Here is a 12,000-nt window from a genome sequence, read left to right on the forward strand (position 1 = left end):
AAAAAAAAATTCAAGGTGTCAATTAAGCACACACACAATTACTTTTCGTATTTTATTTATATTATAATGTTTTATATGTATTGTTGCATCGGTTTGGCCGAACTATTCAATTTTAAATTAAAATCAATGTCTATTTAAGTATGGTAAGATAAAAGCTGTGATTGAATTTTAACATATTTAAAGGATAGAAGATCGATTGAATGGAGAAATAAATGAAAGTAAATTAACGGAATGAAACAATAGTTAGTGATTTAAAAAAAAAAAAAAGCTAAAGAAAATGATTATATTAGTTAAGAGTCTAAAGTGCAGGAATTATAAAAGTTAAACTTTATTGGATGATATAATTGATCGATACAATCACCAAAAGACGTGATTCCTTATTCATCATGAGATGTATTTGTGGGTACACTTATTTTTACTGCGAACGAAGGAAGTGTGTGTGTGTGGATTTATAGTGTGAGGAGTTCAAGGGCAAAAAGTGATGACGTAGTCAGGTCTGTTGGAGCAAGTGAAAGTGCTGTTCTTGTCATCGTAAGCATAGGAATAAGCTTCAGGGCACTGATTCTCGAAGAACTCAGAGTAGCTGGTTGGTGGACATGTCTCAGGCTTGTCGTATGCTCCTTTGCAACAATACTTATCATCTCCGAAAGCCAAACAAGCACTCTTGCAACCGATCACGCTGCCATCAGACCCTTTCATTTGAAGGTCTGCAGGGCAAGCAGCGTTGATGTTGTTCCGGCAAGTCGAGGTTTTGCATTCGCCGCTGCCACCTTGTGGGGCTACGGACATCGGGATGTTGAATCCGTCCACGTTGCTCACGTCGTAGAAATCTTGCCCTCCGTTCTCTGCAACCGTTATTTCTACCAAAGTTGCCGGTGGATTTCCTCCTGCGCCGTTGCACGTCACTTGACCGGAGCCGCAATCTGCTGTGGCGCAACTGAACCTTCCGTTGTTGTTGGAGCATCCTGTTCGGGCCCAGAACCTCCCTGACCATGGAGATGGAAGGTCCAAAGAACTTGATGCTCCTGAGCCCAATTCGAAACCGGTTGATGATAACTGTGCCTTTTGGTCTCCGGTTAGGGTTCCTGGCCATACTGTGTATGTGCACTTGTTTGTGAAAGTAACCTTTGCTCCTTCAGACACTGCATATATACCGAACCCAGTTTATGCATAAACATAAACGAGTCTAACAAGTAATATGAAACATCATCATAAAGCAAACAGGTAAATAAATTGAAAAAATTAGATATATATACCACAGAAGAGGAATGCAAAGCAAAGGAAGAGAGCAACACTTGTGGTCGTCATTGTTGGATATTTGTGGTTTTTCAGGTGCAGTGGTGAGTTTTTCATGTTGGGTTACCCTTGCTATAAATAGGCTACGAGGCTTTGAATCTTCAACAATTGCATTTGTTACGTGGAACAATTCTATGGCATAATGACATTACTATGAGTTAGTCAAGTTGAAGGCTGCTGTCATCGTTGATCATCATAATGTTTTATTACCCGTATACGTTGCGTCTACAAATGTCTAAATTTCTTAATCTTCGAAATCTCCCGTGATCCACGGCGTGAATGTTTTCATAGTTCTTTCGCAGAGAAAATTCCTTCGCCTTCATATTCTATCGTCTATACTTATGCTGAAAGTTCAAATGCAAATTACTAAGGAGTCTGACTCTTCATTCCAGTTTACATTCATATTCTTCACTTTTAATCTAGACCTATACGCATGTAATAGTTTTGGTTATGACCAATTCAGTTAAACTCATACACTAAATAAATGTAGTTTCGAAACATTAGCTACACTCGAATATTAACTACTGTTTTTATTTTCTCTTCATTTTCCACTTCCTCATTTTTCTCTATTTAAGCTTGCCATCATCATCGCACCTCCTTCTCCTCATCTTCTCTTCCTCCACCTCCTCCTTCTTTTCTACCTCTTCTTCCTCTCTTCTTTTCACCCATCTCCCCCTAATATATAAAAGATCCCATCAAACTTGATAGAAAATTCACCTCTCAATGACAAATTTACTCACGAAAAATCCAATCAAAAATCATAATTATAAGTTACCCATGGAATAATCTATTGACAAAATTGACTATCGATTAACTAGTTTCTCTCTCATTGCTCTTACACGTATAAAATGTTTAAATTAGCTCTAAGATTATTTGAAAGAATATTCTAATCTATTTATTGAAAGTCAAAATATTACTTATTAAACATTATCTCTTCATAAACAGATTCTGAAAAAAAAAAGTTTTTAAATCAAATGGTCTTTTATATGCATCTATGAAAACATTCTATGTGATTGATGATTAATTTGATCCTTATTGAATCAATAATTATTTACAATTCTAACAACTTTTCAGAATATGCTTCACAAAGTTTCCTCTAGTAGAAAATGTGAATGCGGGAGAGAAGAAGGAACATCAAAAGATTCCAAATAAAGCTTTAACTACTTCAAGAAAGGAAGGAGAAAAGTTGAAAGCATCAATAAAAGCAATTCAAAGACCAGAATAATCAAATTAAAGAAATTATCAAGAAATTTAGAAGTGCAAATTCTAAATGCATAAAATGAAATTTATAGAGAAATAATCTTGTGAGATATAATTGAGAAAAGCATAATGTAGGCAAATATATATGGTGAGTTTACCTTTTTCCATAGCTTGTGTAATTTGCCTAATTTGAACAATTTTTGTTTTTGCAGACTATATAGCTCAACATTATGCTACGGTGGGTCAAGTTGAGGAGACAAATGATCGAGGCTGTTTAGAAGGAGGGACAAGCCAACGTTTCAAATCTGACCCAGGTCGTAGTGGAGACTCACCAACTTGAGATTTCCATGAAGACGACTGCTCCTTTCAGCCAAAGGGGAAATGGCAACAATAAGAAGAAAATTAGGTTTCTAACCAAGGGTTGCATGCCAGGTTCTTGTTCAGTTGCTTCAAAACCTGGCGATCTTGACGATTCCAGCCTCTACTTGAGGAAAAGCATAAACCTTAATCTTACTGATTAAGAGTTGGAGCTTATTGACGCGATGGAGTGGAATGTCACCATTAAAGGCTTTAATGGATTTTGAAGCGCGATCGATGGTTATGAGCTGGAAGGTAGCTAGTTTGATATAGAAGGAGCTGCTGATGAAAAGAATAATAAGAAGGTCATGAATTGTGTACCTTTAATTGTTGGGGTCCACTCTTATTTATAAAAGACTAATTTCATTTACTTTAGTTAATCCATGGGTTGGACTTCGACTGTGTTCATTTTGGCCCAACTTATCGGGCCTGATTGGACTTAATTTGGGCCCGACTACAAGCCCAATATTCTTTGAGAGTGTTTAGCTGGTTTTTACCTAAGTCATAATAGGCTTGCTAACATATCAACACATTGGACATTATTGTTTCCGTACATTGTTCCACGGATATGGCCATCTAATGGGGTCATGTTGTAGACTAACTTTTCCTACTATGTGGGGTAGTTTATTTGTATATGACTAAATTAGCGATTAGATGCCTTGTTATTCGCAATACCGTTATGTATCTTGCTATGGTGTTCGTGGTATATACTATGTTCAACGATTACTTTAGGTTAGCATCCTTTTGGGATAGCGGCCAATCCGACCTCTGAGAAGAGACTTAAGAGGAGAAGAAATAAGTTAAAGAGGATATCAAACAAAATGGGGCGACTTTGAAGGAAGTCAAGGTTGAGATCTATACTCTTCAACATTATGTCATGGCTTCCATAAAGCTTTAAGGTAGGAAAAACTTTTATATAAGGAGGTGTCGACTACTGATGCTCGCTTTAGTGTCAATCTAGATATATATGACAGTCATATACTTGATGTTGAAGAGATAATGGTTGTTAAGGCTGCTAAGTGTGCAATCGACGATGCTGAGGGTTATCATGCCAATGAGGGGACAGTTAGGGTGAGTCCTTCTCCTACTACCGACCATACTGTTGAGGAAGAGATGGAGAATGAGGAGGATGCAACTGATGAGTAGTATTAGCTTATGTGGTGTTTTGTATTGTAGTTTTATTTGTATTTCAGCTTAGTATATTATGATCGTTTTTTTGCGTACTTGATGAACATAACAAAATTTTCTTTTGACTATGGCCAGTGTTTTTCCTTTTATTGCTTTTCTTCTTTTGCTTGCTTGAGTGACTAGTTTGGTTAGTACAACTTTAATTGGCAAAGGTCTAAGTGGCGAGTTCGACTAGCACTACTTAGATTAGTTGCTAGGAACTAAGTTATGGGTTCGACCAATACTATTTAGATTAGTGGTCGGGAACTAAGTCATGGGTTTGATCAATACCACTTACATTAGTGCTTGGGAACTAAGTAATGGGTTTGACCAATACCACTTATATTAGTTTCTGAGAACTATATTGATGAAGCGAGAATAAAGAATAATATAATTTTGCAGTATCCACTTCTTTATTAATGATATGAGTGTCTTATTAAACCCTAAACCCTGTGAAAAAAAGATCGGGTAAGGAACGAGTACACTAAGGTTACAAATGTTGCACTTTGTTGAATGAAGTAATTAACTAAAATTAAACTTTAAGTGGGACATGTCCCAAGTGTTATGGACGAGTTCACTAGATAGCCTTTCTAATTCGTAGACGCCTTTTTCGATATCTTCAAGTACCCGGAAAGGTCATTCCCAGTTTGCCAAGAACTTGTCATCATGCTTTCTTGCATTGCTTACCATCCGCTAGACTAGATCCTTTCTATGGAATGATCTCGTATGCAACTTGGGGTTGTATTTTCTTGACGCTCTCTACATAGTTGTCGCTTCCTGTATATGGGTTTTTTCTCCTCTTCCTACTAGTAGGTCCAAATTATTATTGAGGTAGTTGTCGTTAAGCTCTTCACTGTAAGGCTCTCATCGTAAGGTCAACTTTTTAATTTCCACCGATATCATGACATCTGTAAGCCCACAAGACTTCTAACAATTCTTTTGGCCATTTACCCTGGGTTGTATCTAGCCTGTTCTTTAACTCAACTAAGATGATCTTGTTGGCGGCTTCTACTTCCCTATTGGAATGAGGGTGCTCGGCCGAACTTGTTTTATGCTTGACCCCAAGGCTGTTATACAAGTTGGCTAAGCCTTTATTAATGAATGTCTTCTGTTGTCAGTAATGATAGTGTGTGGGACGCCATACCGGCTAACGATGTTCTTCCATATGAACCGTTGTACTTGCTAAGCTGTGATAGTTGTTAGGGGTTCTACTTCAATCCACATAAAGAAGTAATCAATGCCCACAAGGAGAAATTTGACTTGGTTTGTACCTAGCATGAAAGGTTCGATAATATCCACCCCTACTTTGAGAAAGGTCGTGGGACAAATATGTTATGCCTCATGGTTGCTATAGATGATAATATTGTGCTTCTAACATGGAATACACTTCCTCACGTACACACCCCACATTACTAAGTTTTTTTTGTTTGATTTTGGGCTAGAATACTTTCTTCTCTGCGTACCACCATGTTTTACTGATCATACAATCCATTAGTGTTTTATTTTTTTATCTTGGACTTGTTTGTTATTTTACTGACTACAACCCATGTCTTATTGTGCACACCATATTTACTTCATGAACCTCACATTGCTCATGCACCCTTATTTTTAGTTTTTTCACTTTTATCCTTTTTTTAATTTAATTCCACCTTTTTATTTTTATTTTGCTAAAAAGAAAAAAAACGAAAATATTTGAAAATTATAAAAATACAAAAAAAAAATTAAAAAATGAAATGGTTTTCTTTCTTCTTTTGGTGTCTATCTGGCCACTAGCATTGTATGACACTATTTTTCAAATCATTTAAAAATACCAAAAAACAAAAAAAAAATGAAAATACATTCTAAAAACAAAAATATCTCTTTAAGAACTACATGATCCTTGATTCTCCATTGTGAGATACGTAGGAGTAAGGCCAAACCTTGTTAGGTTCACTTCCAAAAAATGAAATCATTTTCCAAATAGTTTTCTAGATCGTTTCTCTAAAGAACTACATAACCCTAATTTCTCATTTTTAATGAGAATACATATGACCAACACAACAAGAAAAATTCTATTTAGCTACAAAAATTAGTGAGAAGAAATGTTAGTAGCTAATTCCTCTCTAATTTGCGAGGAAATAACAAAAAAATTAAACTGTAGCATGTCTGTAGCAAAATAGCTACAAATTCACCTAAATATTTATTTGTAACTAATTTCTCACTAATTTGCGAGGAAATAACGAAAAAATAAAACTGTAGCGTGTCTGTAGCAAAATAGCTATGAATTCACCTAAACATCTATTTGTAACTAATTCCTCACTAATTTGCGATGAAATAGCGAATAAATAAAATTGTAGTCAGTTGATAGCAAAATAGCTACAAATTTACTAGAAAATATGTTTGTAGTTAATCTTTCTCAATTAATTTTTTTTAATTTTAGTATAAAAATATATTTTTTAATTTAAATATTAAAAATTATTTTTAGTTTAAATATTTTAAATTATTTTTAAATTAAGTATTTAAAAGTTATTTTAAATTTGAACATTTAAAAATTATTTTAAATTTAAATATTTAGAATTACTTTTAGTTTAAATATTTTAAAATCATTTTTTAAAATATAGTATTATATATTAAAATGTAAATGATAAATATAAATATTAATAAATTAATTAAAATATATAATAAAATAAGAAAGAAAATGATTTTGTCACTAATCTATAACTAACAAATAAAAATTATATTTAAAATATTATTCTGAGGAAAATAAATTTACAAAAAACAATAAAAAACAATCAATATACTAACAGATTATTATGTGAAAATTTGCAATTCGTACAGTAATAACATCATGATTAAACATACACTTAGGAAAAACCATATTTTAGTAGCCATTATTTTCTAACGGTTAAATAGACTGCTAAAATTATTTTTATTTCTGTTAATTTTTTCTTGACCGCTACAAATTGTTTGTATTATTTTAAATTTATCAATTAACTCCTGATCTTTCATCGTCTTTCTTCATTTTAATTATCAATTTTTTTCTCAGATTAACTTTATCATAGTTTTCTCCGCTCATTACTTTTCATTCCTCATATTCTTTAGTTCGCCGATTTCTCTCCACATTCTCTTAATCCCAACGTCGACAACAACCACTGCCATGCCCCTTTTTCGTTGTAGGTTGAATCCACGACAACCACCTCACCGTCGCTGACGACACCAAGATCGTCGTGACAAGTGGTGCAAGGTTAGTAGGGACCGCACCTAGGGAATCAGCTGATTTCGCGAGGGACAATGTGCGCATGGTGGACAATTTCGAGCATGAGGCACCACTTTGGGAACCCTAGATTCGAGCATTTGCCCAATCAACTTCTGAAATTGTCAAACAGGTTAACAATCTGACTTACATAATAACCGAGTTTATTTGTTCCGTATAGAATGAAAATGCAAATGGAACCATTGCCATTGTTGCTCACACCTTAGTTTTGTAGTGACTCAATGGCTGGGTGGTGCGCAATGGATGCGATGGCGCAGGAGAATATTAGAGTGAGGGAAAGGATTGCGAAGACGGAAATTGTTGTGGTGATTATGGGTTTTGAGATTTGGGATTTAGAGCTTCGTTGCTGATCTTCGATTTCGTGTTGGTGATCGCGTTCTATTTTATCGTAACCTTTGAACATTTTCAGAGAATCCATCTTTCTTTCTTACTCTGCTGGGACTTCCAAATTGTCGTTGCTATTATGACTGTGTGCTCTACTAAATTTTTGTGCTCTACCTCAGGTTTTGGGCACGCATTGTAGTTGCTTATGCATTTACCTTTTGGACATGCTATATTTTATCCAAGGAGTATGAAAAAGTTGCCGTAATGAGATTGCAATTTCTTGCGTCAGAAAAACGCCGTCCTGATCAATTCACGGTAAATTTGATTTTTCTCCATTTTAACAATGAACTTTTCTTTGTTTATTGTTGCGTACTTTGGTTCTGTTTTTGTCTACCACACTCACTTTTTTTGAGGTTGGGCAGCTTTGATATTGAGACGAAGTTTGGTTACATCTCCATTCTTGTCATCCCCTAAAATCTTAAGGAATCCTAAGCAGTTTGGTTACATCTTTAGCAATTAAATCTCTTAGTTGTAGTAAGTTGAATAGTACCACTACAATCTAAGTGATTGTTACTCGTAATTGGCAATGCTACAGGGACAACATATTTTCTCATTTATGAAGAAGGTACCGGTGGAAAGGTATTGTTGAGTGAATGAAGCCATACATGTTTATTGTACAAGATATTGATTTTCTCTGTCACGCAGATCACACAGAGAAAACAGAGTCCAAATAAGATAAAGAAGAAGTTCCTTTTGTTGTGAATTGTTTCATCCCGCAGAAGCAAAATAACTGCTACATGAAAGTGCATATGGAAACATTATGTAAAAGAAAATAAAGGGCACTAAATGAAACAAAAACCAACGACAAAGATAACATGAATCATCGATAACTCTGTGTTTAATAGGGAGAGATCCAAATCATCAAAACCAGAATTGTTGTGATGTGATTTGGTATAGAGGGAGGAATAAAGATGTGTGTCGGGAGAATAGGAATTATGTGAGACCAAGATAAAGATAACAATTAACAACACAAACTTCTTAGTGCTTTTTAGGTTGTGTTATATTATATTATAAAAATATACAAGGAATTGCAATGGAAGAAAAAGGAAGGATTTAGATAGATTTGTTTATAAAACTCTTGAAAAGCTAGATTCCCGGAGTAGGAAAAGATTGACATGTACAATGATTAACGTAATACTCAGAGTGTTTGCATGCATTAAAAAATGGATTAAATTAAACCATTCACTGTTCAATGATTTAGTTTATTATGTGCAGGTGTTTGCTTCTTTTAAACTAATAGTTTTGTGCGTTAGCTTTACTTCAAATTTTAATTTACTCTCATCTTTATAGTAGTGGGGTATTTGAGTAGTTCTCATGGAGTCCAAATTCAAACCTTATTGCACAGGAAAACAAAAACATTATTAATGTATTCCGATGTCCTTTTTTTATATATGTTAACGTCGGTTTCATTAACAAAACAAGACATGTCCCATGAAAAACAATAATTTTTAGTTTTTGTTGAATGGATTTTTTTAAGCTTACATTATTTAATAGAGTTTTGGTTTTTTTTTTCAATTGTGAGCATTGAATTTTTTTAGTAAATGATATGGCTCTGAGAATATTTTGATGTGTAGTGTCATGTGTGTACCTTCCTTCTCAAAGCTATTGAGAGATAAGAGAGATAGAAAGAATATATTGGGGAATGAAAGTCTCCTATGATTCTGCTATGACTGTTATGCTGCTTTTAGAATAACTGTTACACAATCCATCATCATTTTGATCTTTTAACAAGTTTTGGGAAATTGTAGTGATGGACTGAACTGTTACACTAGTTACATGTTGGTATTTAGATGTGAGATATTTGATCAATCATATTTTGCTTATAGAATTTATTTCTTCTTCAGGCCGGACAACTATCTTACTCACCAGGTTGGTTCCACCTTTTGTACATTGTAATATCTATCTAGAATTTTATTTTGACGTCCTATTTCTTGTTCTCTTTAGGTTTCATAAGCTCGTAACTAGATGCTATTGTCCTACAACAGATGTTGCGCAAAGGGCGTTGAAAGCAGGATTGCATCAATCCCAAATAAAGATTTTTGGTCTACCTGTTCGGCCTTCCTTTGTTAAGCCTGTCCGGCCAAAGGTGTCATTCTTATAGCTATTACTTAAATTATTAGCAAGTTTACTAACAATTCTGTAATTGTAACACAGAATTATGTGCTATATATACTATTAGCAAATGAATGCCTCTGAATTTTTGAAATTCTGTGATAGGATAGTAGGATTAGTAATTTATATTACGTTTTGAAGTTATTGAATTGAAAGTAGATAATAGCCATTTCCATGTCAACAGTACTGCACACTTTTGCTAATGATTTCCTGTAAACTATTTTTCCCCTGATTTTGTTTAAGCGACAGCCAAATGTATAGTATGATACTAAAATTATATGCTTTGGTGTTCTGTGTGGGTTCTCCGATTCTATTACTACAGGCTGTAGTCAAGTATTATAATTTTTAATTAGTGTCCATCATAACAGATATACTCGTAACTAATTGATGCATATATATGAGTGTATTATGTATACTTTAATTGTAAAACTTGGATCTGATCTGGTTCCACTATTATTACTTTTTCATCAAACATACAATTCAATACACTTTATTTTCAAATGATCTAAGGTTTCAGTTAATTGTTTGTTGAAGTGTGGATGTTTTAAATTAGGCTAGTAATAATGCTGTATAAGGTTAAGGCTAATTTTTTGGACAGTCTTTTTGTTGGTAAAAGAACTTTTTGATATATTGTAATGATAAAAAGAACTTTGCATTTTAAAGCCAGTTATAAATATAATTCCATTTTTTTTTCAATAGTAAGATTAACAAGTTAATAATTTTTCTATATTTGACCTTTTAAGGATGAAAAGTTGTTGATATTGCATTCTTTTATCCAATTTCTTTATCTTATGGGCATAGGTTTATGGACATGACTCATAAAAGAGAATGAATAACAGTGAAGTAATTGCAATTAACAAAATAATATTTGTAGGAGATTAATAGAATTGTAATAAATTAACTAATCAATTGTGATACAGATTATTGATAAAAGAATTGCGACAAATTAGCTACGGATTAGTGAGAAAAGAATTGCGACAGATTAGCTACAGATTAGTGAGAAAATAATTGTGACAAATTAGTTACAGATTAGCGAGAAAAAAGTGCGACAAATTAGCTACGGATTAGCGAGAAAAGAATTGCGACAAAGTAGCTACGGATTAGCGAGAAAATAATTGTGACAGATTAGCTACGGATTAGCGAGAAGAGAATTGCGATAGATTAGCTACGGATTAGTGAGAAAATAATTGCGACAGATTAGCGAGAAAAAATTGCGACAGATTAGCTATAGATTAGCGAGAAAAAATTGCGACAGATTAGCTACGGATTAGCGACAAAGAATTTGCGATAGATTAGCTACAGATTACAGATAGATTAGCTACACATTAGCTAAAAATTTTAAAACTTTTTTACTTCAATTAGAGATGGAATAGAGAGGGATTAGCTATGAATTAGCTAGAAATTTTAAAAGTTTTTCACTTTAATTAGAGAGGGAATAGAGAGGGATTAGCTATGAATTAGCTACAAATTAGCTACGGATTATATCCCTCTCTAATTAGCTACCTGTATTTAGCTACGAAAAAATCTCTAGCAATTTTATAGGTAATCTGTCGCAAAACGTTTTAGCTACGGATTAGTTACGGATCAACTACGAAATATTTCGTAGCTAATGTATAAAATTGTTGTACTGCAAGGTCAATCCTTGTCGGGCCCAAAAAACCAAAAAATATTTTTTTTTCTTTTTAGTAACATTAGTCTTATTATTTTTGGGGAAAATTAATATTTTTAAAATCAATCAACTTGCATGTTTAATTAAAGATATCGTCCTCGAGCGGGCGTTGTAGGGTGCTTACACCTTCCCTACGTGTAACCAACTCTAGGACCCAAAAATCTAGTTTTTCACAGACTTGCTTTATATTTATGGTTTTCCATAATTTTTCAGAAATGACTATGGTGGCGACTCCAAATTTCTTTTAAACCCGTTTTATTTTTTGGTTTGTCGTCCTGTCGCGATTTCGGTTGCGACACATTGAGACACATCTCTCTTTCCTGGAAGTCTACTTCACAAGCTTTCAACTTATTTATTTTCAAAAAAATTCTTTATAAAATGCAAAATCATTTTTCATACAGAAAATAATCAACAATGTAATTTTCAAATGGATTACAATTGCTATCCACAACAACCATATGTTCCACATAGTTTTCTGCAACAATTTGTACCACTACAGCAAGTTAAAGCAACCAATGGACCATCCTATAGGGAAGTGATGATACTAATGGGTGAAGTTATA

At 33.8% G+C, this 12,000-nt stretch overlaps 1 protein-coding gene and 1 long non-coding RNA gene across 2 annotated transcripts; one reads left to right on the forward strand and one right to left on the reverse strand.

The window, feature by feature from the left end:
* Positions 1-312: 312 nt before the first annotated feature.
* LOC114192460 (thaumatin-like protein 1b) lies at positions 313-1,359 on the reverse strand. Its single transcript, XM_028082193.2, has 2 exons — positions 1,257-1,359; positions 313-1,142 (listed from the first exon to the last, which is right to left on the reverse strand). Exons 1-2 carry the CDS (start codon positions 1,351-1,353, stop codon positions 466-468), a joined length of 774 nt encoding a protein of 257 aa, XP_027937994.2. The 5' UTR covers positions 1,354-1,359; the 3' UTR covers positions 313-465.
* Positions 1,360-7,025: 5,666 nt separating this feature from the next.
* LOC114190056 (uncharacterized) lies at positions 7,026-9,986 on the forward strand. Its single transcript, XR_003605762.2, has 4 exons — positions 7,026-7,385; positions 7,488-7,912; positions 9,502-9,526; positions 9,602-9,986. It is a non-coding gene; the product is annotated as an uncharacterized LOC114190056 (long non-coding RNA).
* Positions 9,987-12,000: the final 2,014 nt, after the last annotated feature.

This window comes from Vigna unguiculata, chromosome 7 (assembly GCF_037176805.1).
Source record: "Vigna unguiculata cultivar grain cowpea cultivar isolate G323 ecotype 2 chromosome 7, ASM3717680v1, whole genome shotgun sequence".
Lineage (NCBI taxonomy): Eukaryota > Viridiplantae > Streptophyta > Magnoliopsida > Fabales > Fabaceae > Vigna > Vigna unguiculata.

Excerpts from the sequence above, each read along its gene's own strand:
- LOC114192460 (XM_028082193.2), bottom strand. The coding sequence starts at position 1,353 with ATGAAAAACTCACCACTGCACCTGAAAAACCACAAATATCCAACAATG. Across the intron at positions 1,143-1,256 it reads CTTTGCATTCCTCTTCTGTG|TGTCTGAAGGAGCAAAGGTT; the intron begins GTATATATATCT and ends GTATATATGCAG.